Genomic DNA, 26331 nt, shown 5'->3' with positions numbered 1-26331 from the left:
ATACAATACTTTGATTACCTCCCAGATTTCCTTAGCTTCTAATATTAGAAGGGACTAGGTATTTGGTAGGTCAAAAACAGGGTTGTCATCGATATCCATCAGATTCATTTATAGAGGTTTGTAATCAGTGTTTCTTTCAACATTATAATACCTCTTTTACTTTTTATGCAAAATATTGTCATAGGCTAAAACAATATATTTACATTATAATAGGCTTACTTAACACAATATTGCAACAGATAATTTCCCATGGGTTTGCTACACTTCATAAAGAGAATAAATGACAGATGGGATCTAGTAGAAGTAAATAAGATTACACTTTTGTTCTAGAAGAAATCATAATTTACTAAGAAGTAAAAATAGTTAGATAATAGGTAGGAAAAAATAGATAATAGGTAGGAAAAAAATAGATAATTGGTAGAAAATACACACCAAGACGCTAAAAAACAAACAAAATGAGAATATGCATATATTAACGGAAAATACATCAAGAGAAAAAAGTTTCCCAGTAATTTCCTATCCTTTATCTTGATTTGTCCAGATTTTTCTTGGTATATCTGAAAGAATACTTACAAGGAGAATAAAAATGAAAATTTGAAATAGATGTGAAAACAAACCATAGGAAAAATTATCAATAAACAACTTAGCTTCTGAATGACAAAGATTATTCTTCTTTATAGCATATATGAGACTTAACTGATAGCAGTTAAGAAACATTAGACTTTAAGATTTCTTAAATTAAAATTTTTCCTTATTTTAGATATTCCTAACTTAATATCTGGAAAGAAAAACAAAAACTGCATCTTAAAAATGTTTTACATTAATTAAACTTACTTTTATGACTTGCATAGGTCCAAAGTTGTGTCTGCTTTTGTGTTTTTACTACATCAAATGGTAAAGTTACAACGGCTGCAAACTATTAGAAAGTAAAATTAATTTAAATCAATCTTTTAATTTTTCCTAAAATATTTTTACATTCTTCTTTTTATATTCTTCTAATTAGCATAGTATTTAATAAGGATATTAATGCAAATCACAACTATATTGCAGTTTAAAATAAAATCATATATATTTAAAGAAAACATTTTTATTAAAGAAGTTAGATATATGGCATATGTATTTCTCACAAAAGTTTCTCAGCAAAGTTCCCTTACATTCCTGAGGTCATACAGCTAACTAATGGCAGATCTAGAAATCCAACTAGACCTCTGTGACTCCAATACGAATATTCACAACTTCTGATATTCCTGTGTGTTCCACTGTTCCTTTATTTCACATGAAGGTATAATACATATGTCAAAGTAGAAATTCTCAAGTATCTAGTAGGCATTTAAATTTTCCAGCAAATGTTTTAAAAATAAAACTTAAATAAAGAAAATAGATTTTGAACTTTTAGTTCTATATAACTTGTAAAAATATATTTGTATATTAAATATAGTTGCAATGATTCACGAATGACATTTTTTCCTATGAATGATAAAAACTACACACAAATCACATCTTTAAAACCTTTTCTCTGCCGGGTGCAGTGGCTCACGCCTGTAATCCTAGCACTCTGGGAGGCCAAGGTGGGCGGATCACTTGGGGTCAGGAATTTGAAATCAGCCTGAGCAAGATTGAGAACCCATCTCTACTAAAAATAGAAAAAATTAGCTGGGCATGGTGGTACATGCCGGCAGCTACTCAGGAGGCTGAGGCAGAAGGATCACTTGAGCCCAGGAGTTTGAGGTTGCTGTGAGCTAGGCTGACCCCACAGCACTCTTGCTGGGCAACAGAGTGAGACTCTGTCTCAAAAAAAAAAAAAAAACAACCTTTACTCAAAATGACTTAATGCCTTAAGGGAGGTTTGTTATTTTTTTTTTAAAACAGTAATTAAATTCCTTTAATAATGTTCTTACAATATTTGATACAACACCTATGCAAGGTAAAATCTTGTCTCTACTTTTTTGCTTCCCAACTTGTATTTGGCCAATATTTTCATAAATGCCCCTTAAAATAATTTATATTTTATTTCACCACAACAATTTGTTGCTTTAAGTTCTTGAAAAGATCTTCAAAGATCTCAGGTAAGACAAAATCAACTATTGTAGTAGCTACAGTGTTATACAGGCATCTTTGATGCTTTCTAAAATGAGGTTGTTTAGGCTGTTCTGTTTTCCAACTAAATGCCTGGACACTGTCACATTCAGTGCTTTTTCTATTGCTGAGACAAATCTTTATTTGAAAATTGTCAAAGGCAGCAACATTTTCTAGATCTTTAAAAAAATCATTAAAGAAAATAAATTTTCTATGTTAAGTAGAAATAGCAAAATTGAGAACTTTCCTTCATATTAAAAAATGGTACAACCTCCTGAAGCCACAATTCAACAATACCAACTGCTTCAATAGGTTTATAATCCACTAGGATTAATCCTGATAGATCTTAAACCTGGGAATATTCATATTTGAGTTTTTAAATCAATTGCAGTCGATTCCTTAGCCTAGGTTTTCTGATCTATTATTCCAATATTTTTCTGCAGGTCTCTATCATTTCACCCTGCCCCTTCACTCTTTTTATTTTTTTTTTTCAACATATTGTGGGGGTTGTTTTTATGTGGTTCCAATATGTTAGTGTCTCACTGTAACTTATCAAAAATTGACTTTTAAAGTATGTGGGTGTAAGAAAACTGCTTATGGCCAAGGTCATGGTGATATCAATCTGCATAAAGTCCACTACATGATTATATGACTTTCCATGATATGTAGGGTTGGAAAAAGATGAACTCTCTACTACCCAAAAAGGTCATTTCAGATTCCTCCCTTGTGACTGTAATTTTTGTTCAATTTCTTTTTAAAAGTATTTACTAGGCCAAAATGTTTCCAAAAAAAAGAAATTAGCAGCAGAGGATGAAACTGTTTTTATTCAATTATACATTTGAGAGGACATTCCATGAATTATTACCTAATCAGATCAACTAGCATTTATTGAACTAATGTATTGTAAAATATTCTGTGAATATTTTAAAAAGCACTATTTAAAGTATTATCATAGTTGTAATGATCTAACAAATCCATAAGTTTCTCAGAAAGATACAATGTATTTGTAATGTGAAAACATAAACACAAAGTATATTTAACTATTTTAATGGCTAATAATTTCCTTCAGATAGGATAGTAAAGAAGATAAATACTTAGAAAATTTTTAAAGTAGTGTAGCCCAAAAGTGCTATCTCAATATACGTGAAATGCTATACAATATTCTCTTCTATTTTAGTAAGAAAATTATTATTTTTCTGGAATATTAGCAACAACAAAAAAATAAACTTACAGAACCAGACAATGCCCCTGAAGTAAAGTTGATCATAAATGTTGGTTCATATAAACCAGATCTCTCACAAAACCACTTCTTTAAAATTTCATAGTTATACCAGTACATTGCTATAAAAACAGAGAATGAAATGAACACATATTTAGAAATAAAATGTGGACTTTAAAGATTTATGAGGTTATATATTACAGAAACAGAAAAATCCTAACTTTGACACATCTTGCTTTCTGCTTAGACACCCACTAGGTGGAATTTCTTTAAAAAAAAAAAAGTGAAATTCTCAGTAATATTCTAGCAGTCTTATAAACAAACAAATAAAAAAAGCATCAGTAAAGTGCGCTGTAATTCCAAAATCTGATAAGGACAGTAGGAGAAAGGAAAAAAGTAAAGGTCAATCTATTAATGAACATCGGTATAAAATTCCTAAAAAATTAAAATCATAAGCAAAGGGAAGCCATAGGTACTTCATAAAAGATTGTACACTATGACTAAGGTGGGTTACCTCAGAAATGAAAAGGTATTTAATATAATAAAAATTTTAAATGTCATATACCATGTTCATTAAACCATAGAATCATCTAATGATAATGAAAAAGCATTTCATAAAATTCAACACTCTTATTTAAAATGAACAAATAAATTTCTTGGAAACCTAGGGATAAAAGGAAACTTCTTTAACTTGATAAAGAACATGGAAAGGAAAGAAGCAACAACTGATCGACATGGGAAGAAATCAGAGAAGAAACTCCGGAAATATGAAGAACGAAATGGAAACCACACCCCCAAAGAGGAGCACCAGACCCTTAGAAATGGACACCAACCAAAATCAGGCAACCAAAATGACAGAAGAGGAATTCCGAATGTGGATCATAAGAAAATTCAACGACCTGCAAAAACAACTCAATAACCAACACAAAGAAACCACAAAAAGCCTCCAGGACCTGGAACAAAAGTTCACTAAAGAAATCGATACAATGAAGTAGAGTTTAACCAAACTCCTGGAAATGAAGAATCAATTCAGGGAACTACAAAATTCAGTGGAAAGTCTCAAGAACAGGGTAGATCAAACAGAAGAAAGAATCTCAGAGCTTGAAGATAACACCCTCCAATTAAATAAATCAGTCACAGAGATAGGGCAGAGAAACAAGAGAAAAGAGCAAAGCCTATAAGAGATATGGGGTTATGTGAAGAAACCTAATGTGAGGGTCATAGGGTTGCCAGAAGGGGAAGAAGACAACACTCAAAGGTTGGACAAGCTATTTGAAGATATAATAGAGGAAAATTTCCCAGGCCTTGCTCAAAATCTCGATATACAAGTTTAAGAAGCTCAGAGGACCCCTGGGAGATTCAATGCAAACAGGAAGACGGCACGACATGCAGTCATCAGACTGACCAAAGTATCAACTAAAGAGGCCCTTCTAAGAGCTGTAAGACGAAAGAAGCAAGTAACATACAAGGGAAAGCCAATTCGAATAACACCAGACTTCTCTACTGAAACTTTACAAGCAAGGAGAGACTAGGCCCTCATTCTCACAACAGAACAATGCCCAGCCTAGAATCTTATTCCCTGCAAAACTAAGTTTTGTATATGAAGGAGAAATCAAGACATTCTCAGATAAGCAAAGACTGAGGGAATTCACCAAAACAAGACCAGCCCTTCAAGAAGTACTCAAAACAGTGTTACTCACAGATAAGCACAATAAACACTCAGGAATGTAAATCTACTCAAAGCTAAAGATCAAAGCCCAGACACTATAATGGCTCAAGAGAGAAAACAAAGCAACAAAGTTCAACCCAACATAATGAACTGAAATCTTCCTCATCTATCAGTTATCTCAATAAATGTGAATGGCTTGAACTCCCCACTCAAGAGACATAGGCTTGCTGAATGAATAAAAAAACACAAGCCAAGTATCTACTGCCTTCAGGAAACACATCTAACCTGCAAGGTCATTGGCCTAGGCAAAGAATTTATGAAGAAGACCCCAAAGGCAATCACAACAGCAACAAAAATAAACAAATGGGATCTGATCATATTAAAAAGCCTCTGCACAGCCAAAGAAACTGTCAAGAGAGCAAACAGACAACCCACAGAATGGGAGAAAATTTTTGCATCCTACACATCTGATAAGGGGCTGATAACTAGAATCTATTTAGAACTCAGGAAAATCAGCAAGAAAAAAATCAAACAACCCTATCAAAAAATGGGCAAAGGACATGAATAGAAACTTCTCAAAAGAAGACAGAATAATGGCCAACAAACATATGAAAAATGTTCAACATCTCTAATCATCAGGGAAATGCAAATCAAAACCACAATGAGATATCACTTAACTCCAGTGAGAATGGCCTTTATCAAAAAGTCCCCAAACAACAAATGCTGGCATGGATGTGGACAGAGAGGAACACTCCTACACTGCTGGTGGGACTGCAAACCTGTTCGACCTCTGCGGAAAGCAATATGGAGATACCTCTCAAAGTGATACAAGTAGATCTACCATTTGATCCAACAATTCCACTACTGAGCATCTACCCAAAAGATCAAAAGTCACTTTATGAAAAAGACACCTGCACTCAAATGTTTACAGCAGCACAATTCACAATTGCAAAGCTATGGAAACAACCCAAGTGCCCATCAATTCATAAGTGGATTAATAAAATGTGGTATATGTATACCATGGAGTACTACTCAGCTTTAAGAAACAACGGTGATATAGCACCTCTTGTATATTCCTGGATACAGCTGGAACCCATTCTACTAAGTGAAGTATCTCAAGAATGGAAAAACCAGCACCACATGTACTCACCAGCAAATTGGTATTAACGGATCAACACCTAAGTGTATATATAGGAGTAACATTTATTGGGTGTCGGGAGGGTGGGAGGGGGGAGGAAGGGACAGGTATATACAACCAGAATGAGTAAGATGTGCAACGTTTGGGGGATGGACATGCTTGAAGCTCTTACTCGAGGGGGGGGGCATGGGCAATATAAGTAACCTTAACACTTGTACCCCCATAATATGCTAAAATAAAATTAAAATTAAAAAAAATTATCAGCATAAATAATATCCTCTAAAAATATCCTAGAGAGAACCTGAGTTTTTAATCTGATGGCATATTAACCAAATACAATAGGACTCATTTACAAAAAAAAAAAAAAGATAAAGAACATGCATCATAAATAATGGTGAAACAACAGAATTATTTCCTTTTAAATGAGGAAAACGATAGAGATGCTAACTATTGTAACTAATATTCAAAACTGTATTCAGCAGCAAGACACAAAGAAAAGGTATGATGGTTAAAAATGGTGACACAAAATAGTTATAATTTACATATTATTGTATATATACAAAACCAAAAACAAAATTAAAATTAGAACAGAATTTTAAAAGGTAGCTGGATATAATAGATGAAAATCAACTGCAATTGCACCAGCTACAAAGATTTAGAACACATGTATTTTTTTAAAATAGAACTTTTAAAATAGCTACCAAAAGTTGAAGGTGGGGTATACCTATAAATCAATCTTTCTAAACAGCATAAATGAACACAAAAGGTTGGCAAAAAGTACTATGGAAAGGGAAAGATGCATAGAGACATGGATAATAAAGCACAAAAAAAAGATTAAGAAAAGTAAAAAAAATAAACAGGAACATTAATACAAGGGTTCTCATTAAGTATTTCTTTCAGGTCTTAAATGGAAATTTCTATGATCCACAAGAGAAATATCACTAAAGCATACACATTTTGCAAATTATTATTAGATTTGCACTTTTCATGGTTTTCTCTCTTTTTATAATTCAAAGATAAGGACAATCACCTACTTGATTTATAAGTCTTTCAAATGGTTTTTAATAATTGAAAAAGCAAGAGTCCATATAATTCAAAAGTGGTCTTAAATGGATTTTATAAGATTTTTATTTGAAATAGTTTACTTACAATTATTTAGAATGTTAAATGACTTATTTAGAATAATGTTAAAGATAGTTTGCATTCTCTGAATATGAATACCCATCAATCAATGTTTAAAAGAAAATTAAAACACATGGAAAAAAGAAAACTGGGTCTGAAGTATTAATAAAAACTATTCATTCAATAAAGGCTTGTAAAGATCTCAGAACTCAATAACTCTTGTACTAGAAGTTTATGAACACTACAGAAGATAACTTACATCTTTTAACTGTAAAGAGTTTAAAATCTAGTTAAATTAATATATGAATAATATAAAGCTACCTAAAATTTAGTTGATACTAATAGGCTAAATCCTACCTGAGAAAGGTACATCTCTTAGAACAGTAGGAGCCCAGCCCCTCCAAAGGGAAATCCAACCATCTTCAGACACTTTCTTGCTGACAAACTGATGCAGTTCCTTGTAAGAAAATTTCTTAGATTGCATCTTGGTTCTAATCAATTCTAATGGACTTATCACAGTAACTGCACCAACTAATACAAATAAGCAAATACAACAAAAACAAAGTCATGAACTATGTAAGCACAGATGCAAAAATTAATATTACATGTACTTTATGAATTTTTAAACTTTTATTCTAAAATGTCTGAAAACCTTAAAATCAAATATTTAATGATGTCAACATATTTGCACAGATTTTTTTCCCTTCATAATGGTATTTCTTAAAAATCTATTTTCATATATCCTATTTTTTCTGGTTTCAACTCTTTCAAGAGCAGTTCCAGAAACGTTATAATAAATTAGAACTATACAAAAACTCATTCCAGTTACTGCTCTAATAAACCTCATTCCTATTCACCAAGAAAAACATTCTTCTGCATAGAGGCAAATTTACTTCTGATAATACTCTAAATCCTGCTCATAAGTAAAATGATTCAGGACTTTGGCCTGAACCATGTATGATCCCAAATGACACCTTGGAAGTCCAAGTGAATCATTCTAAAAACTCTGTCCAAGATTTGACCAAGATAGGCTGGTCCCATCTCCTTCTGATGGCAATCACAATACCATGTGACTTCTGGAGTATAGATATTAACATATTAGTACATATAGTAAACTATAATGCAAAATATATCTTACCAATACTGCATACATTATACAAATTTAAACAGAAGCTCTAAACTAAATCAAAATGAAAATAAAGATTTATTACTTACATCTGGCTACAATTCCAGCAACAATTGGTATGCGGGTTTCATTTTCTCCTAATTTAGATCTCAGAAGAGCAGTTAATTGATCATAGCAAGTAAAATAAATAACTGTGGCAGGAACTGCCATCACTCTGGTCAGAAACACATACAAAAAAAATGTGTTCAAAATTATCAAAAGGTCTCAAACATAAGCAAATTAAATTCAAATATAAGTTTAAAAAACCTTATATTTTATATAAGTTAAAAACCACAACAAATCAGCCTATGAGATCAATTTTTCTCTTATTTGAAAATTAATTAGTGCTTAACTTAGTAGACAATAAAAAGATATAAAATAGGCATCGTCCTCCAAAAGTTTACATTCTGGTTGTGAAAACAGTTACAGTATATAGCATTAAATAAAAGCTATATAACATCAAACTTAGATCACATAAAAATCACATGCTCAGGAAATAAATAGAAAAAGACAAAGTAGGACACTTCTCCATCTCCTTGACTTGTCCTGTTTCTGGTCTCCCAGATCTTCTTTCCTAATTATATTTACCACAACATGAGAATCACTTAAATAAAGAGTACACGAACAACTATAAAACATTATTGAACTGTGTGGCCCTATTGCTCACATAGCACACCTGCTTATAACTGGAAATACAAATAACATCACCAGAGTTATATACACTAGTTTCGAAAGAATTCTAATGACATATTCTTTTAAAGGAAAGTATCAAAAGGATTATTAATTAAATTAAAAGTTGTAGGCACTGTCATGTCATAAATATTAATGCAATAAGAAAGTAGTCTGTTTACGCCCTAACTATAGGACATTCAAAGACCATTCTTTAGAATGCCTAATGTTCTATATAATGAAGTTTGATGTGGACATTTTAGGAGCAGGACTGATTGGTAGTCTTGGACCTAATACTAACTTTATAATTGTAGCCAATGTTTAAAATATTTGCCCCCAAATTGATGAATTTCCTCCAATTGCCTATTTTATACCTTTTTATTGCCTACTATAAAAAGGATAAGTTCTTAGAAACAAATGAGGCTAAGAAAAACAAATTATTATTAGAAATTAATATTTAAGAGTTTTACATATGACCTTTACAGTTTATCATATTAATTCATAAAATCACTAGTTAATAGAAAATTAAAATTATCTGGAGAAGGGAAAGTATACATATTACAATATATCTTACTGTTTTAGTAAAATAAAAAGTCAAATAAACATCAAATATTTAATCTATGAAAATGAAAAAAATTACTATATGCTTGTGTAGCAAAGACTTAACACAGCTGGCTTGGTTGCTCAACTCATCAAATCACCAGAAGGGCCTGTTTGCACACCTGACCTTTGGACAATTCATGGGAATTTAGCTCTTGTAATGTTCCCTATGATAAGGTTTTTTTGTATGTCTGAAGCACCAAATCAACTGCTCTACATTGATTTGTTCGAGCAATGTGATTTATGGTAAATATCTGCTCTCCTATGGGGTCTAAAATTTTGTCAATCATAGCTGGTCTCAAAAACAGAATGTATTTATATAACAATGAATGCCCAATAAAAAAGTCCTACACTTGGAAACTCCTTTGAGTTTCAAAGCATTTCCCATGGCAGAAACACTTGGCACACTCTGCAGTTCATTGCCAGCAGAATAAAGCAGGTCCTATGTGATACCATGAGGGGAAAACTTTGGAAACCTATGTCTGGTCAACTCCCGGTGTGTCTTTTTACCTTACCATTGGGCTTTATATCCTTTTGCTGTAATAAACCATATCTATGAGTATATAACCTCTTTAGGTCCTCTGACTCCTTCTATCACATCATCAAATGGTGGGTGGTTGTGAGATTCACAAAACAATGCTTCAGAAAATGAAGGAGTTCTAATATTAAAAATGCAAGACTTTGTCAAACCATGCTGATTATGAGATAAAACAACAAACATCTTTTAATAGGAGAAATATTAAATTTCAACTTACAGGGTAGGAGGAAGACCACTCCACAGGGATTTAATGCCCTCATTTCGAACAATTTTTAAAAAGGCATCCTAAAATTGTAATTTAAAAAATAATCAAAATATATCCCTAAACCTGATACACAAACATTTATAGTGATAACTGATTGGTAATTTTATACTTTTAAGCATTTATTTCTAAAAAATGAGCTTCTTGGATTTATGTATGTCCATTCTTTTAAAAAAGGGAATTTTAACACAAATAAAATAATACATTTCTGGATAATATTAACTTCTTACAGAATAAAGTCTTTATTACTTAGCTCTGGATTGTTCTACTTCGGGCTGAGAAACAAAACATTTGAAATACTATTATTAAAAAGGAAGTAGAGCAATGGCAGAGAATTGGTTAAACTCTCCTGATCAACTATGAAATCAGAGAAAATATTATTAAAGCCCACTATCTGAAATCTTTAGAAAGGAACCAAAAGCAACTGAAGAGAAGTCTTCTATTAATAGACAAACTCTTACAATTTAATAATAAAAAGACAAAAATATTAAAAATTGACAAAGGATTGAATAGATATTTCTCCAAAGACATACAAATAGCCAATAAGCACAGGAAAAAATGTTCAACATCACTGATAATTATGGAAATGCAAAGCAAAACCACAATGAGATATCACTTCATACCCATTAGATAAGCTAACAATAACAAATACTGGTGAGATTGTGGAGAAACCGGAACCTTTACATATTGTTGGTGGAAATGTAAAATGGTGTTGCCACTTTGGTAAACAGTCTGGCAATTTCTCAAAAGATTAAACATAGTTACCATATGACCTAGTCATTCAAACTCCAGGTATATATCCAAGAGAAATTAAAACACATGTTCACACAAAATTATATCCAAGAAAATTAAAACACATGTTCACACAAAAGCTTAAATGTTCATAGCAGCATTAATTATTCCAAAATATAGAAATAACCCAGATGTCTATCAACTGATGAATGAATATGATATATTTATATAATGGAATATTACTTGGCAAAAGAAAACCTGATACATGCTACAACATGGATGAATCTTAAAACAATGTGCTAAGTAAAAGAAACCAATCACAAATAACTGCATGTTTTCCCAGGAAAGGGGAACCTCATGTAGACAGAAAACTTTTAGACAACAACCACTCTACTCTAACCAAATACTAAAGAAAAACCCACAGCACCACCCAGACGCATACCAGCAAAGGTCAAGTAGGTAGTCTAGACTGCTACCCTTGTAAGGCTGTAATGAGGCACTATGATACCTTTGTTGGGGTAGTATCACAGAAGGTCAGTAGAGAACCAAGACATTTATCCCTATCAGGTCAGCAATTAGTCCCCCCACCCTACTCCTGGTAAGGGTGGTGTTAGAGGAATAGTACTGAAGAGTCAGGACTTTTGACATCACTCAACAGTAAGGAAGCCACCCCACTACATGGTCAGTAGAAACCATGTGCAGAGCCAGAACTCTCATCCCTGCTCCTCAGTAAAAGAGGTCTTCCCTCACATTGTGTGTCAATGGAGGCTGACTAGGAAACCTGGACTTCTAGCTCTATCCAGCAGTCACAAGGAAGCATCCCTCTTCCTGTGGTAGCAGTGTCAGAAAAAGCCAGTTAAAATAGAATGGTTAAGTGAGGTTAAAAAGTTAATGAAAGAATCCTTAAAATATCTGAAGTTCAACTGAAAATCACTCATTCTAAGAACCAGAAAATGTCAAACTGAATGAAGATAGAAAATAAATAGATGCTACTGCTGAGATAAGAGATGATAGAATTATCTGACAAAGATTTTAAAGCAACCAATGTAAAAATCATTGAATAATCATTTACAAGCATGCTTGAAAGAAGTGAAAAATTAGAAAGCCTCAGCCTCATAAGAAATATACACAAAAAAACACTGCAGATCAAAATGGAATTCTAAAAATTGTTCAAATAACACAGAGGAAGGCAGGAAAAATAAACCAGAAGTAGAAAACAGAATAATGAGAAAATAAAAAGTAAAATGGTAGGTTTAAAACCTAACATATCTATTACTGCATTAATATAGTAAATCTAATAAGTATATCAAAAGATGAAAACTGATAGACTAGATTTAAATTATATGCTGCCTATAAGAAATTTGCTTCAATTATAATGATACAGACAGATTAAAAGTGGACTGGAAGACTCAAAACTTACAGCAAAGATGTCATTTTTCCCAAATTAATATACAGGTTTAATGTAATTCCTATACAAAACATAGCAATATTTTTTTGTAGATATGAAGATTATTCTAAAATTTGTCTGGAAAGACAAAGGAACTCTGAGAATAGTTAAAACAACTTTGAAAAAGAAATATAAGAATAAAATGGGAAAATTAGTCTACCTGATTTTAAGAATTAAGTAATTAATTACTTACAGTAATTAAGACTGTGCGGTATCAATCAAGCAACAGACAAAAGATAAATGAAACCAAATAGAGAACCCTGAAATAGATTCACCCAAAATGTCCAACTAATTTTTGACAAAAATGCAAAAAGCAACTTAATGGAGGAAAGGTAGCCTCTTCAACAAATCCAAGTGGACATCCACAGGCAGCAACAATGACAGACCTATCTTAGACTCAGTCTCATGCCTTATATAAAAATAACTCAAAATGGATCAAAGACTTAAATGTAACATAAAACTTTCAGGAAAAAAATCTTTAGGGTCTAAGAGTTTTTAGACTGGATAACAAAGGCATGATCTACAAAAGGAAACTGATAACTGCATTTCATCAAAATTAAAAACTTCTACCCCATAAAAGAACACTAAAGGATGAAAAGACAAGATAGAGAGCAGGGAAAAAAATTTGCAAACCACATATTCAACAAACCAATAGTATCTGAAATATATAAAGAACTCTAAAAACTCAACAGCAAAAATTTAAAACATTTAATTAGAAAATGAGCAAAGAAGTCCAGGCATGATGGCTCACGCCTGTAATCCCAGCACTTTGAGAAGCCAAGGTAGGAGGATGGCTTGAGCCTAGGAGTTTGAGGCTGCAGTGAGCTACAATGATACCACTGCACTCTAGCCCCAGCAACAGAGCAAGACCCTGTCTCGAAAAAACAAAAGCAAAAATAAAAACAAACAAACAAAAAACTGGTCAAAAGACATGAACAGCCATTTCACTGAAGAGGATATACTGATAGCAAATAAGCATATGAAAAGATGTGTAACATCATTAGCCACCAGGAAATGCAAATTAAAACCATGAGATATCTCTACACATTATAATTGTCACAATAAAAACAGTGACACCACCAAATGTTAGTAAAGATGTGGAGAAACTGAGTTACTAATATTTTGCTAATGGGAATGTAAAATGGTAGAGCCAGTCTAAAAGACAGGTTGGCAGTTTCTTAAGCTATAAACATGCAATGATCATATGACTCAGCAACTGTACTCCTAAGGCATTTTTACCAGAGGAATGAAGACTTACTTTCACACAAAAAACTATAAGTGAAAGTTTATAGCAGCTTCATTCATAACCCCAAACTGGAAAGAATCCTAAAAACAAACTGTGGTACAACCATAACATGAAAGAAACCATACCATGAGCAATAAAAAAAGAACAAATCATGGATATTCATGCAACCTGGATGAATCACCAGATAATTATGCTAAGTAAAGAATGACAACCCCAAAAGGCTATATATGTTCAGATTCCGTTCATATAACATTTTTTAAATGACAAAATTATATAAATGGAGAACAGATCAGTAGTTGCCAAGGGTTAAGGAGTGGGTGAGAGCACAAGGGAAAAGGGTATGGCTCTATAAGGAAAACAGGAAGGATCCTTGTGGTAATGGAATTATTCTTAATTTTAATTGTATCAGTTTTGTAAGATGTTGTCACTGGGATAAACTGGGAAAAGCCTACATGAAACTGTGTATTTTTCTTAAAATTACATGTAATCTACAATTATCTCAGAAAAAAAGTTTAGATTAAAAAAAGTTATTCCCTCCTTTTTTACATGAAAAACATGAACCAATGAAAAGAAAGTTAACAAAAAGTTAAAAAGAAAAGTAGTACTTTTCTTTTCCTGCTCTGATTTTTTTTACTCTATTGCAATTAGAAAATCTTTCATATATAAGATTACATATAAAAATAGAAAATATACTGAGAGTCTAAGTAATATAATCTTCTTACCAATGTTCCTCGGAAATTTCCTGGCTTCTTATACCATACTTTGTTGGCTTCCTCTTCACAGACACATAGATGATCCATGAGTCCATTACTATATACAAAACATTTTCCTAACAAAGAAGATTCCAGTGGCCAATAATTAATTCACCCAATTGTATTATTTTTACAGATGAACAAATTTAAATTGATCAGGGACTAAAATATATGAAAAGAGAAATAACCACAAAAAAGATAAATAACCATTTCTACTTTTTAGGATGAAATATACATAATTTGCTTCATTTTATGGCAATGGACTCTAAACTCACAGTTGTGAAAACTAATGGAATACATTAATAGATATTATGTTTTAAGAACTGTTAAAAGAAAAAAATGTACAAAGGAGTAAATTCTTTCGGGTTATCTGAGAGACTAAAGAAGGAAGAGAAAGGAAGAAAATCTGTTCGGAAAAGAGAATACTGGGTGCATGTCTTCTCTATTTGTCTAGAAGAAAACTTTGTGGTCTGGAAGGGAAATTCAGACAAAAATACATTACGAAAAGAAAAGTTCTTATCAATATAAATAATGCTATGTTTTGTCCCTTTCTCTGTATTTGTACTACTCATTCTAGCCATTTGTCAGCTCCTACCTAATTTAGTACAACTTCTTCCAATAAACTCTTTCCTATTTATTGGCCTCATTCTTGCTGCCAAAAATTATTATGTCAGTTTGACAGTATATAATACTGTGAGTTTCATAATACATATGTGTCTGAGTGTCTCCTTCTGCTTTTAAGGCTTTCTTTAATGTGTACCTTTTAGTCTCTTCCTATAATCCATTTCTCCTTTAATTCATCTCAAATGACACTGCTGTTCATTTCATTTCAATGCCATGCATTTAATAGGGTGGCATTTATATCTGAGCCAATTTTTTCACAGTCTAAACAGTCTATTTCCTACTATGTAAATATGTTTGAAATGCCATTATCTTTATAAAGCTATAAAAGACTGACTCAGGAATGGCTATTTTTGCCCCTCTTATACAAATATATAATTACTTATCTCAAATTCCACATAAACTACTATTTAGCAATTAAACAAGCCATCTGATAAAATAATAAATTTCCAATCACTGTATTCAAGCAATAGTTGGATGGTTATCACGGATGCTCTCGGACAGGCATGGCTCTTGGGCAAAGGAAGTAAGATTCTAAGGTCCCTAAAAAGTATAATTTTGTTCTTACCTATGAGACATATATCCAAATATATAATCATCCTGTTTTAATTAGTAGGTCCATAAAAGTGTTATATATATATGTTTTCTGCCTATACTTCATCATGTACAACTAAATACAGAAAAAATGTTTCTGCATGAGGACAAAGAGGCATCAATTTTAATAAATTAACAAAATGAGTAATATTCAAACAAAAATGAATGCAGTAACATTTAAAAATCTAACATAACATTTTCAGGATAACTAGTGTACATACCTTTGGGGAATGGGTTGTTTTGGGCTTGGAGTCGAATTTTAACAACATCCATAGGTGTCACTATGAATATACATAAGTTTCAATTAGCAAGTGATACCTATAAACTGTATAGACATTTGCTGAAAAACACAAAATGCATCTATTCATATTTTTCCTCATGGAATTAAAATTGGCTATGTTAAAGTAGTCTTGAATGTAACATTCTAATTTTTTGCCCTTGAATTTGCTTTAAAGAGTTTCAGTGAAAGACACACTATAATTACTTCTCATGGGTACGAAATTGTCACTTATAATATTTTTACAAATACAATTCCATTAGTATTAAAATTAAAACTACTAATATTTATCAGGAAATTGTTCTCTAAGGTGAGGAATAGAAAGTTCCAAAGTCTATTGAAATATTTGAGAATAACTTTGTATTACAAGTAATTGATAATCAAATGATTAGCCTCACTAATCTGATAAATCTACATGTATCAAATAGGAGCTACAGGTAGTAAAAATTTGAGTAAGCTGGCCACAAATCATCTTTAGCACCAGATTGTGTTATTCCCTTTGGAACAATAGAGTGAAGGAAAGTGGTTTTAATATGTATGCTATATCTTATCCTAGTAGTAGAAAGTGCCAAATAATGGTTCTAAGAAAACTTTTGCTCATCTGAGAATGAGGACAGTCACATTAAATGATCTCTAAGGCCTTATCCACACTAAATTCTGACCTGAAAATACTATATCATAAGTAATTACTTTGTTCTAATCATTTATCTTATTTAAATAAACTAGCCAACCTAATGTATCTCAAAATTATGAAAGCCATATATGACAAACCAAAGACAACATCACACTGCATGGGGAAAAGCTGAAAGCATTCCCACTCAAAACTGGAATAGGATAAGGGTGCCCACTGTCACCACTTCTATTTAACATAGTGCTGGAAGTCCTAGCCAGAGCAATCAGGCAAGAGAAAGAAATAAGGGGTATCTACATCCAGAAAGAGGGGTATTACTTTTCAATGACAATATGATCTTGTATCTAGAAAACTCTAAAGACTCCCCAAGAGATACCTGGAATTGATAAATAAATTTAAGAAAGTTTCAGGTTACAAAATCAATGTACACAAAGCAGTAGCATTTCTATATATTATACCAATAACAGTCAAGATGAGAGTCAAATCAAAGACTCAATATCATTCACAATAGCTACAAAGAAAACAAAATACCTAGGAATATACTTAACCAAGGACGTGAAAGATCTCTAAAAGGAGAACTACCAAACACTTGAGGAAAGAAATCACAGATGACACAAATGGAAAAACATATTCTCATGGATCAGTAGCATCAACATTGTTAAAATGTCCATACTACCCAAAGCGATTTACAGATTCAACGCAATCCCTATCAAAATGCCAACATATTTCATAGATCTAGAAAAAATAATTCTACACTTCATTTGGAACCAGAAAAGAGCCTGAATAACCAAAGCAATCTTAGCAAAAAAAACAAATCTGGAGGTATTACATTACCAGACTCCAAATATACTACAATAGTGACATAGTGACATAGACCAATGGAGCAGGACAGAGAACCCAGATATAAAACCATCTACCTATAGTTAATTGATCTTTGACAAAGAAGACAACAACATAACACTGGGGAAAAGAAGCCCTATTCAATAAACGGTGCTGGGAAAATTGGATAGATACATGCAGAAGAATGAATTAAAACCCTTATCTCTAACCACTCACAAAAATTAATTCAAGATGGATAAAAGACTTAACGTAAGGCATGAAACTATAAAAATTATGGAAGAAAATGTAGGAAAAACACTTCTAGATATCGGCATAGGCAAAGAATTTATGACTAAGACCCCAATGGCAATTATAGCAACAACAAAAATAAATAAATGGGACTTAATTAAATTAAAAGTCTTCTGCACAGCAAAGAAAATAATCAGAGAAAACAGATAACCTATAGAATGTGAGATAATATTCACAAACTATACATCCAATAAAGGCTAATAACCAGAATCTACAAAGAACTCAAACAAACAGCCAGTAAAAAACAAGCCTATTAAAAAGTGGGCAAAAGACATAAACAGCAGCTTTTCCAAAAAAGGAAAGACAAATGCCTAACAAACATGCAAAAATTCTGAACATCACTAATCATCAGGGAAATGCAAATTAAAATCACAATGAGATATCACCTTACCCATGTTTGAATGGCTTTTATTAAAAAGTCCAAAAACGAGAGATGCTATTGTGGATGCAGAGAGAAAGAAATGCTTATACATTATTGGTAGGACTGCAAATTAGTACTACCTCTATGGAAAACAGTATGGAGATTTCTCAAAGAACTAAAAGTAGACCTAGCATTCAATCCACCAACCCCACTACTGGGTATCTTTCCAAAGAAAAGAAGTCATTTTTATCAAAAAGACAAAATGTGGTATATGTATACCATGGAGTAGACTACTCAGCCATAAAAAATGAATTAATGTCTTTTGCAGCAATTTGGATGGAACTAGAAACCATTATACTAAGTGAAGTATCTAAAGAATGGAAAAGCAAACATCATATGTACTCTCTAATAAATTGGAACAAACAGATGGGCACGCATGTTCAAAGAGGGAAGTAAAAGTCATTGGAAATCAAGCAGGGGGTAGGGGGAGGAGAGGAGGGGCAAAAAGCTACCTAAGGGGTACAACGAACACTATTCAGGTGATGTGCACACTAATAGATCTGACTCAAGTATAACAAAAGCTATCCATGTAACAAAAATATTTGTACCACCTTAATACTTTGAAATAAAAACTAAATTTTTTAAAAAAAAGAAAAAAGTAAATAAACCAGCTAACTTAAAATCATTAAAATGCTAAACATCATCTATGTCATTTGGCTATGTGTATAAGAAAATGACTATAACAAAGAGAAAAATGTGATCCAGACCAATTTAAGAAATTTGCTGTTAATGTAAAGAATATTTGTATTTGTTGCTACCATAAATTGTTCAAATTCTATATCATTCATTCATTTTTTTCATCTTCTCGCTTTCTATTATAAAAAAGGAAAATAGAGTCAAAAGTTTAATGATGATAAAGACCTCAAAAAACTCCCAGTCTAAGTCCATAATTTTACTGATGAAAAATGAAGTTCAGAGAAATGTTAGGTATTGTCTCTAAGTGTTTTCACCCTGAGAATGGCAAAGCAAGGACTAAAATTCAAGTTTCTTGAATCTCTGTCCAAGGTTTTTTTTTCATATCATAATGATGAAGGAATATTAGCAATCATTAAGGATAAATGGTAATATTATCATTTCATTATTTCACCGACAATAAAACTGAAATGGAATCACTGATTCATTCCAAATTATATAATCCATGCTGGCAACATAATCTTACTCATTAGTGATGTCAGTATAGCTCCAGTACAAGAGGCAAACATTTGTTGAAGAGGTGTGACTTTGATAATCGGTATTCCCTCTGTTTCAGATTCCATATTTTTAACTAATTGAAGAAAAATCTGTTAAAGAAAAGCAAAATATAAAATTATAACATGCTCTCTGATCTTCCAAAAATGGTAACATACTTCAGCTAAGCTGTGTGAGCAGGTGTGATGCTGCTCACACAGTTAAGAAAGATGTAGAAACAGATTCTGATCATGTAACAGAATGAAAGCAGTGGACCAAGTCACAGAATCTATGAATTTAGCCTCATGAACACTACTCAGAAATCTTCTTCAATCTAGTACAGAGTATTATTGAATATAGCACTATTTTTATTACATCCCTGGAGTTGTTGCATAGGTATAAAAATGAAATAAAAGCACATAACCTTAATAAGAGTTATTATCTTATAAAATTTGATGAGAAAAGCAACATATACTCTTTTTTTTAACAAATAAAAAAAGTGTAAAAATCACTTATTAATCACCATTAAAAATAATCGCTAGCAACATATGGGTGTCATCTTTCCAAATGTCTATGTACATATACACATATATGTGTATATACACACAGATTACATCTAACTACTAATAAATACTGTATATTAGTCAAACACCTAGGTACATTCATGTACTGTGTATGTGCACCCTTTTTGGAAATTTAAAAACAGGTTAATATTAATACTACTCATGCTTCTTTAGCAGACTGCTTTAACATTTAATAATATATTACATTGTGTCAATAAATATGTATTTACATATTAATTCTTGTACAATATTTAATTATATTTAATTGGTCTCATATTGTTAGATACTAGGTTGTTGCCTATTTCTCAGTTATAAGTTATTCAGGTATAATATCCTTATATATACATCTTTTTGTGATCTTCCTACACTTACTCTAGAAAAGAAAGTAAGATTGCAGGGCTAAACTATTTCAAAACTTGATACAAATTGCCAAAATGCTTTTTCCAGAAAGGCTGGACCAATTTATACTTTCATTGGCAATATATGAGTTCCTACTGATCACAACTTCACCAAACTCTTTCTCATATTATGTATCATTTCCCTCCCTCATTCCCTCCCTTCCTTTTTTTTTTGAGACAAGGTCTTGCTCTGTCTTGTAGTATGGAGTACAGTGGCATGATCCTAGCTCACTGTAACTGCAAACTACTGGGCTCAAGTGATCCTCCTGCCTCAGCCTCCCTGTAAGTCCTCAGTCAGAACTACAGGTGTACACCACCATTTCCGGCTAATTTTTTAAATTCATTTTTTGTAGAGACAGGATCTTGCTATGTTGCTCTGGTCTCAAACTCCTGGCCTCAAGCCATCCTCCTACCCTAGCCTCCCAAAAAGCTGGGATTACAGGCTTGAGCCACTGAGGGGGGCCGATTTATTTTTTCGGAATCATTTGAAAGTGGTTGCATGCAACATTCTTCTTCACCTTAAACACTTCAGAATATTCTCTTATATAATCACAGTACAATTACTGTGTTTCCCTGAAAATAGGACCTACCCATAAAATAACCCCTAGCAGGATTTCTAAGCATTTGCGCAATATAAACCCTACCCCGAAAATAAGACCTAGTGATGGGCGTGGCTATGCAGCATATCTGCACAACTCATGCATTTCGTCGAGGGGTAAAGAAGACAAGCAGGCCTTCTCATCTGCCCCATAAGAGCTCTATTGTTTGACATGAGAGATTGGGGCCAATGGTTCTAAACGAAATTGAGTTGCAAGAAATTCAGGATGGAATTCAGGGTTTGGAGAGTTATGATGATGTTCCAGAAGATGATGACTTACCTATATTTGAATAAATGTAGATTGTTGTACCGTACTTAAAAAAAATAACACATCCCCTGAAAATATGCCCTAGGGTGTCTTGAGGAAAAATAAATATAAGACCCTGTCTTATTTTTGGGGAAACGCGGCATCAAATTCAAGAGACTTAATTTTGATACAGTACTCTACGGTTCACATTCCAATTTTGTCAATTGTATCAATAATGTCCTATAAAAATAAATGATAGCTTTATTATTTCTTTAGATTTTTATTATCTACCTACCTGGCTTATGCCTTTTCTTCAACTCTATGATCCAATATTTTATTATTTGTAACATCAGTAGCCGAAAACCTATAATTAAAAAAGTAAAGTAATTGTATCTTTTCACACAGGGGTACATGAAAACACCAAAACATATATTAACAAATATTTATTTAACAGCTTCTACTAAGTGCTTTGAGAGCTATAAAGAGTACTCCACAAATGCAAGCAGTAGAGTTATGAAAGCATTTTCACAAAAACTTCATGTTATCCTAGTTAATATATTCTACTTTGTAAACAAACAAACAAACAAACAAACAAACAAACAACTCCAGAACCTGAATAGTGATCAACTTTAGCATCATTGATAGAATAACTCGATTTTATAACATAAAATTAAAGGTCCAGCATCATCTATGAATTTTTTTTTGGGGGGGGGGTGGCTTTAATCTTAATCTAAACAAGCTTTAGATCTAAATTCTGATTCATAGAAAATGTAGAGACTAGATTACCAGAGTAACAGATGCCACAAAATAACAGAAGCTGTAATATTCTAGCCTATCAGACTAATGTCTTGCTTTCTTCAAGTCAAACTAAGGTTAGGAAAACAGGTGGCAGAAGAGGGAGAACTGTTCTAGATTAAAGGGATTTTAAGAGATTAAATAACCAAAAGGACTCTGGTTCAAGCAAATAGAGCCAATTTGAGGATAACTATAGAAACCTGAACATGGGCTGGTATTAGATTAATATTATCTTAAATGTTAGATAATATTTTAAAATCCTGTCCATTGTGTTGTTGAGATAATGGTACTACAGTTATGTAAAAACTGTCTTTTCTTTTAAGAGATTTAGTCTGAAGAATTAAGGGCTGACATGTTACAATAGCTATAGTTTATAATACCTCAAAAAAAAGTACTAAAATGCTAATAATTTGGTAAATCTAGGTGATACATATACCATAAGGTGATTGTTCTGTATTTTTCTGTACATGAGAAAATTTATATGACAAAATTTTTTTAATTCCTGAAACTTATGTAGAATCTTTAAGTCTGAGAACATACTTCTAACATTCATTTATATAAACATAGCTCTTTTAACACATTGATGGTCATACTAGAAAAAAATTTTTTCTTGGGGCCATGGTGTTTTATTACAAAAATAGAATAAAAATTTCAAAAACAAAACCATCCTTTCTAATTTAATGAAAAATTTGCTATTTTTTATTGTTTTCTGTGCATGAGTTATATGGAATTTGAAAATTAGTTCCTATGTAGCTCCCAAGGGGAAGAGATGTGTGAGTTACATATGCTTCATGAGATCCTGGGCTCAAAACTAGCTTGAGTTAAGTACAACTCACATGGCAGTTAATGTGTTCAGTGGGGGAAGAAAAAGTATACTAGAATATAGGTATACTTCTCCAGAGCAGTAAAATGGTCATTTTTTTTTTTTTCTGAAACAGGGTTACTCTTTGTTGTCCCAAGCTGGAATACAGTGGCATGATCACAGCTGACTACAGCCTCAAACTCCTGGGCTCAAGCAATCCTCTACCTCTGTCTCCCAAGTAGATGGAATTACCGGCACATACCATCATGTGTGGCTAATATTATTTTCATGTTTTATAGAGACAGGATCTTGCTATGTTGCTCAGACTGATCTTGAACTCCTGGCCTCAAGCAATCCTCCTGCCTCTGCCTCCCAAAATGCTGGGATTACAGGTTATGAGCCACCACATCTGGCCCCACAGTACTTTATTGTTGATATCAGTCACAGCAAGGTTGGTAACTTGAATTTATAGACCTGAAATTAAAGCCAAAAAACTTGACATATTTCTAGCAATTATTTAGAACGTAAGGGAAATAAGCCAGAAATTTAAATGTTTAATAACTTCTTAGAATTGTTAAATTATTAATTTTTTTCTTTTGAGACAGAGTCTTGCTCTGTTCCCGGGCTAGAGTGTCATGGCATCAACCTAGCTCACAGCAACCTCAAACTTCTAGGCTCAATCAACCCTCCTGCCTCAGCATCCCGATAAGCTGGGACTATGGGCATGCACCACCACACCTGGCTAATTTTTTCTACTTTTTGTAGAGACAGGGCCTTGCTCTTGCTCAGGCTGGTCTCAAACTCCTGAGTTCAAGCGATCCTCCTGCCTTGGCCTCCTAGAGTGCTAGGATTACAGGAGGGAGGCACCACACCTAGCCTGAACTTTTTTATTTTTTGACAATGTATATACTATGTATTTTAGGAAAATAAGTTATATCAATAGTCTCCTAAAATCATAACAAATATGTAACTATGAGATCTGAAAAATGAGTCTCCTTTTCAATTTATCAGAAAAAATAACATGGAAAATGCAAAATCAAGTAAGAGATTTGGTAGTAGATGAAGTAAAACTGGGAAATGATAATCATAGTGGTTTGTCTAGAACTCATACTGTATTCTCCACTGCTTTACACTTCCTACAGTCTTATCAGCCCACTCATCTTTCTCTCTTTCCATTCTTCTGTGTGCCAGGCACTGTCCATTTCTCAAGGAGGACACAATCTAGTGGGAGAGACCACTATAACGAAATATTCATTTGGTTCTCTTTATAACCTTAGAACAGCTCATAAAGAAATGTTTTGCAAGAATAGCTTTCTCCCTCAACTCCCTGTGAAGTTTCTCTTTCCCATACCTTTTCTGTTTTTGTATCCTACTTAACTTAGTATTAGCAATTTGCCATACAAAAGCAGTCCTCAAATATAAATGGCAAACATTCCCAAACATGAAAATGACCCTCCTTCGGGGAAAAAATGAACCTTACTTAAAGACAAAACCCACTCAAAATAGAACAAGGTCTAACTTAGTATCATCAGAATTTTTCATATTTTCCAATTGAATGTGTGTTAAATGCTTTCTTACTATAATCTTGATTTATTTTCCCCTGGTCAGTAAACTAAACATCTCTTCACACTTTTATTAGCAGTATATATAGCCTCTTTCTGTAATATGTTCACTTATAATTTTTTCTCATTTTTTCTATTAAGGCATGCATACATTTCTTATTATTCGGAGGAATCCTTTATCCTTTTTTAAAAAGTACGTAGGAATACATTTATTTTTACTGATACATAATAGATGCACATATTTTGGAGATACATGTGATACTTTGATAAATTCATATAATGTGTAAAAATCAAATTAGGGCAATTAGGATATCTATCACTCTAAATATCTTTTTTTTTTTCATGCTAGTAACATGCAAATCATTCTCTTCTAGCTATTGTGAGAAGCAATTGCACATATTCAAGGGATCCTCAATAAGACTACAAGCTGATTTCACACTGAAAACCATGGAGGCCAAAATGCAGTGGGATAACATTCCAAGTAATAAAAGTAAAAGACTGTCAAACAAGAATTCTATATCTAGCAAAATTATTCTCCAGTATTGAAAGAAAAATTAAGCTATTCCTAGAAAAATAAAATTAGAAAGACTATGTTGCTAGTAGACCTGCCCTGCAAGAAATATTAGGAGTTCATCAAGCTATAATGAGAGGCACTAGATAGTAATTGGAATGTATACAAAGAAACAAAGAATACTGGCAAAAATATGAGATAAGAAAATGTAAAAGACATATAAATGTACTTTTTGTTTGAAACTCCTTTTGTTAGGTAGATACGGAGGGACCTCCAGCTATCCTAGGGACAAAGACATTCCCAAAGCTGGGGAAGAAGGACTAGGGCATGCACCCAGTCTTGGTGCTGCCCCACCTTAATCCTGTACCAAGCAACTGCTACACCTGGGGAAAGGAGGAACAACCTGTCAATCAGCAAAAGGATGCAGGGAATTCCCCAGCAGCAAGCAGACAGCCCAGGCACCAAAGGGTCTGGAAGATGACCTAGAGTAACATAAGGCTACTTATGTCATTAACTGTCCATCAAAGTGGTTCTATGGTGATGTCTGAACTACAAGGAGGGCCCAATCTGGACAGTATAAAACAGGACCCCAGACCATAATCAGAGCCTCTTGTTACAACAGGGAGCCTGTTTGTCCTCTGTGGCAAGTGTATCTTGCTCTTGCTCTATAAACCTATCTTGCTCTTTCTCAATAAACTTCGTTTCATGCTTGCCTTGCTTTTAGTGTGTCTGGTCATTCTTTGGCCAAGAGCACACCAAAAACCAAGAATAAACACCTGCCGGCCCAACACTTTTTTCTCCTGATATAAAAAACAACTGCATAAAGCAATAAAAAAAAAAATCTGTGTTGATGAACATATAATATATAAGGCTGTAATTTGTATGACAACAATAGCACAAAGCGGGTGAGAGGAAATGGAGCTTATATTACAGCAAATTTTTGTAAACTATTGAAATTATGCTGGCACTAGTCCGAATGAAATTGGCATAAATTAAAATGTTAATTCCAACTCCCCAGGTAATCACTAATAAAGTATAGAAAGCATAATGAAGAAACAAAACAATTAAGATGGTATATGAGAGTATCTATTTAAAACGGAAGGAGGCAGTAATGGAGAAAAAGTGGCACATACAAAAAAAATACAGATAGTCCTCAACTTACAATATTGCAAACACAATATGCATTCAGTAGAAACTGTACTTTGAGCATCCATATAACCATTTTGTTTGTTTTTCACTTTTAGTACAGTATCAGATAAATTACATGAGATATTCAACCCTTTATCATAAAACAGGCTTTGTGATGGATGATTTTGCTTAACTATAGGCTAATGTAAATGTTCAGAGCATGTTTAAGGTAGGCTAGACTAAGTTATGATGC

The 26331-nt window shown here is 32.9% G+C and overlaps 1 protein-coding gene across 3 annotated transcripts in view; it reads right to left on the bottom strand.

The window, feature by feature from the left end:
- The window catches only part of SLC25A40 (solute carrier family 25 member 40), a 44318-nt gene that overhangs the window by 7273 nt on the left and 10714 nt on the right, over positions 1 to 26331 (bottom strand). The window contains exons 1-10 of one of the 3 annotated variants that reach the window (XM_012779561.2): positions 23140 to 23518; positions 21576 to 21644; positions 19467 to 19587; positions 16072 to 16131; positions 14606 to 14712; positions 10414 to 10481; positions 8440 to 8564; positions 7582 to 7755; positions 3308 to 3417; positions 835 to 916 (exon numbers count right to left, since the gene is read on the bottom strand). In XM_012779561.2, coding sequence (XP_012635015.1) covers positions 835 to 916; positions 3308 to 3417; positions 7582 to 7755; positions 8440 to 8564; positions 10414 to 10481; positions 14606 to 14712; positions 16072 to 16131; positions 19467 to 19563 — 823 coding nt within the window. In that variant the 5' untranslated portion in view covers positions 19564 to 19587; positions 21576 to 21644; positions 23140 to 23518. Of the gene's footprint in view, positions 1 to 834; positions 917 to 3307; positions 3418 to 7581; positions 7756 to 8439; positions 8565 to 10413; positions 10482 to 14605; positions 14713 to 16071; positions 16132 to 19466; positions 19588 to 21575; positions 21645 to 23139; positions 23519 to 26331 lie in introns of those variants that run through there. The other 2 variants (XM_012779560.3, XM_012779563.3) reach the window with 2 other exon arrangements.

This window comes from Microcebus murinus, chromosome 9 (genome assembly GCF_040939455.1).
Source record: "Microcebus murinus isolate Inina chromosome 9, M.murinus_Inina_mat1.0, whole genome shotgun sequence".
Classification (NCBI taxonomy): domain Eukaryota; kingdom Metazoa; phylum Chordata; class Mammalia; order Primates; family Cheirogaleidae; genus Microcebus; species Microcebus murinus.
The sequence above is the reverse complement of the archived record's forward strand: the minus strand, read 5'-3'. Positions and strand labels throughout refer to the sequence as shown.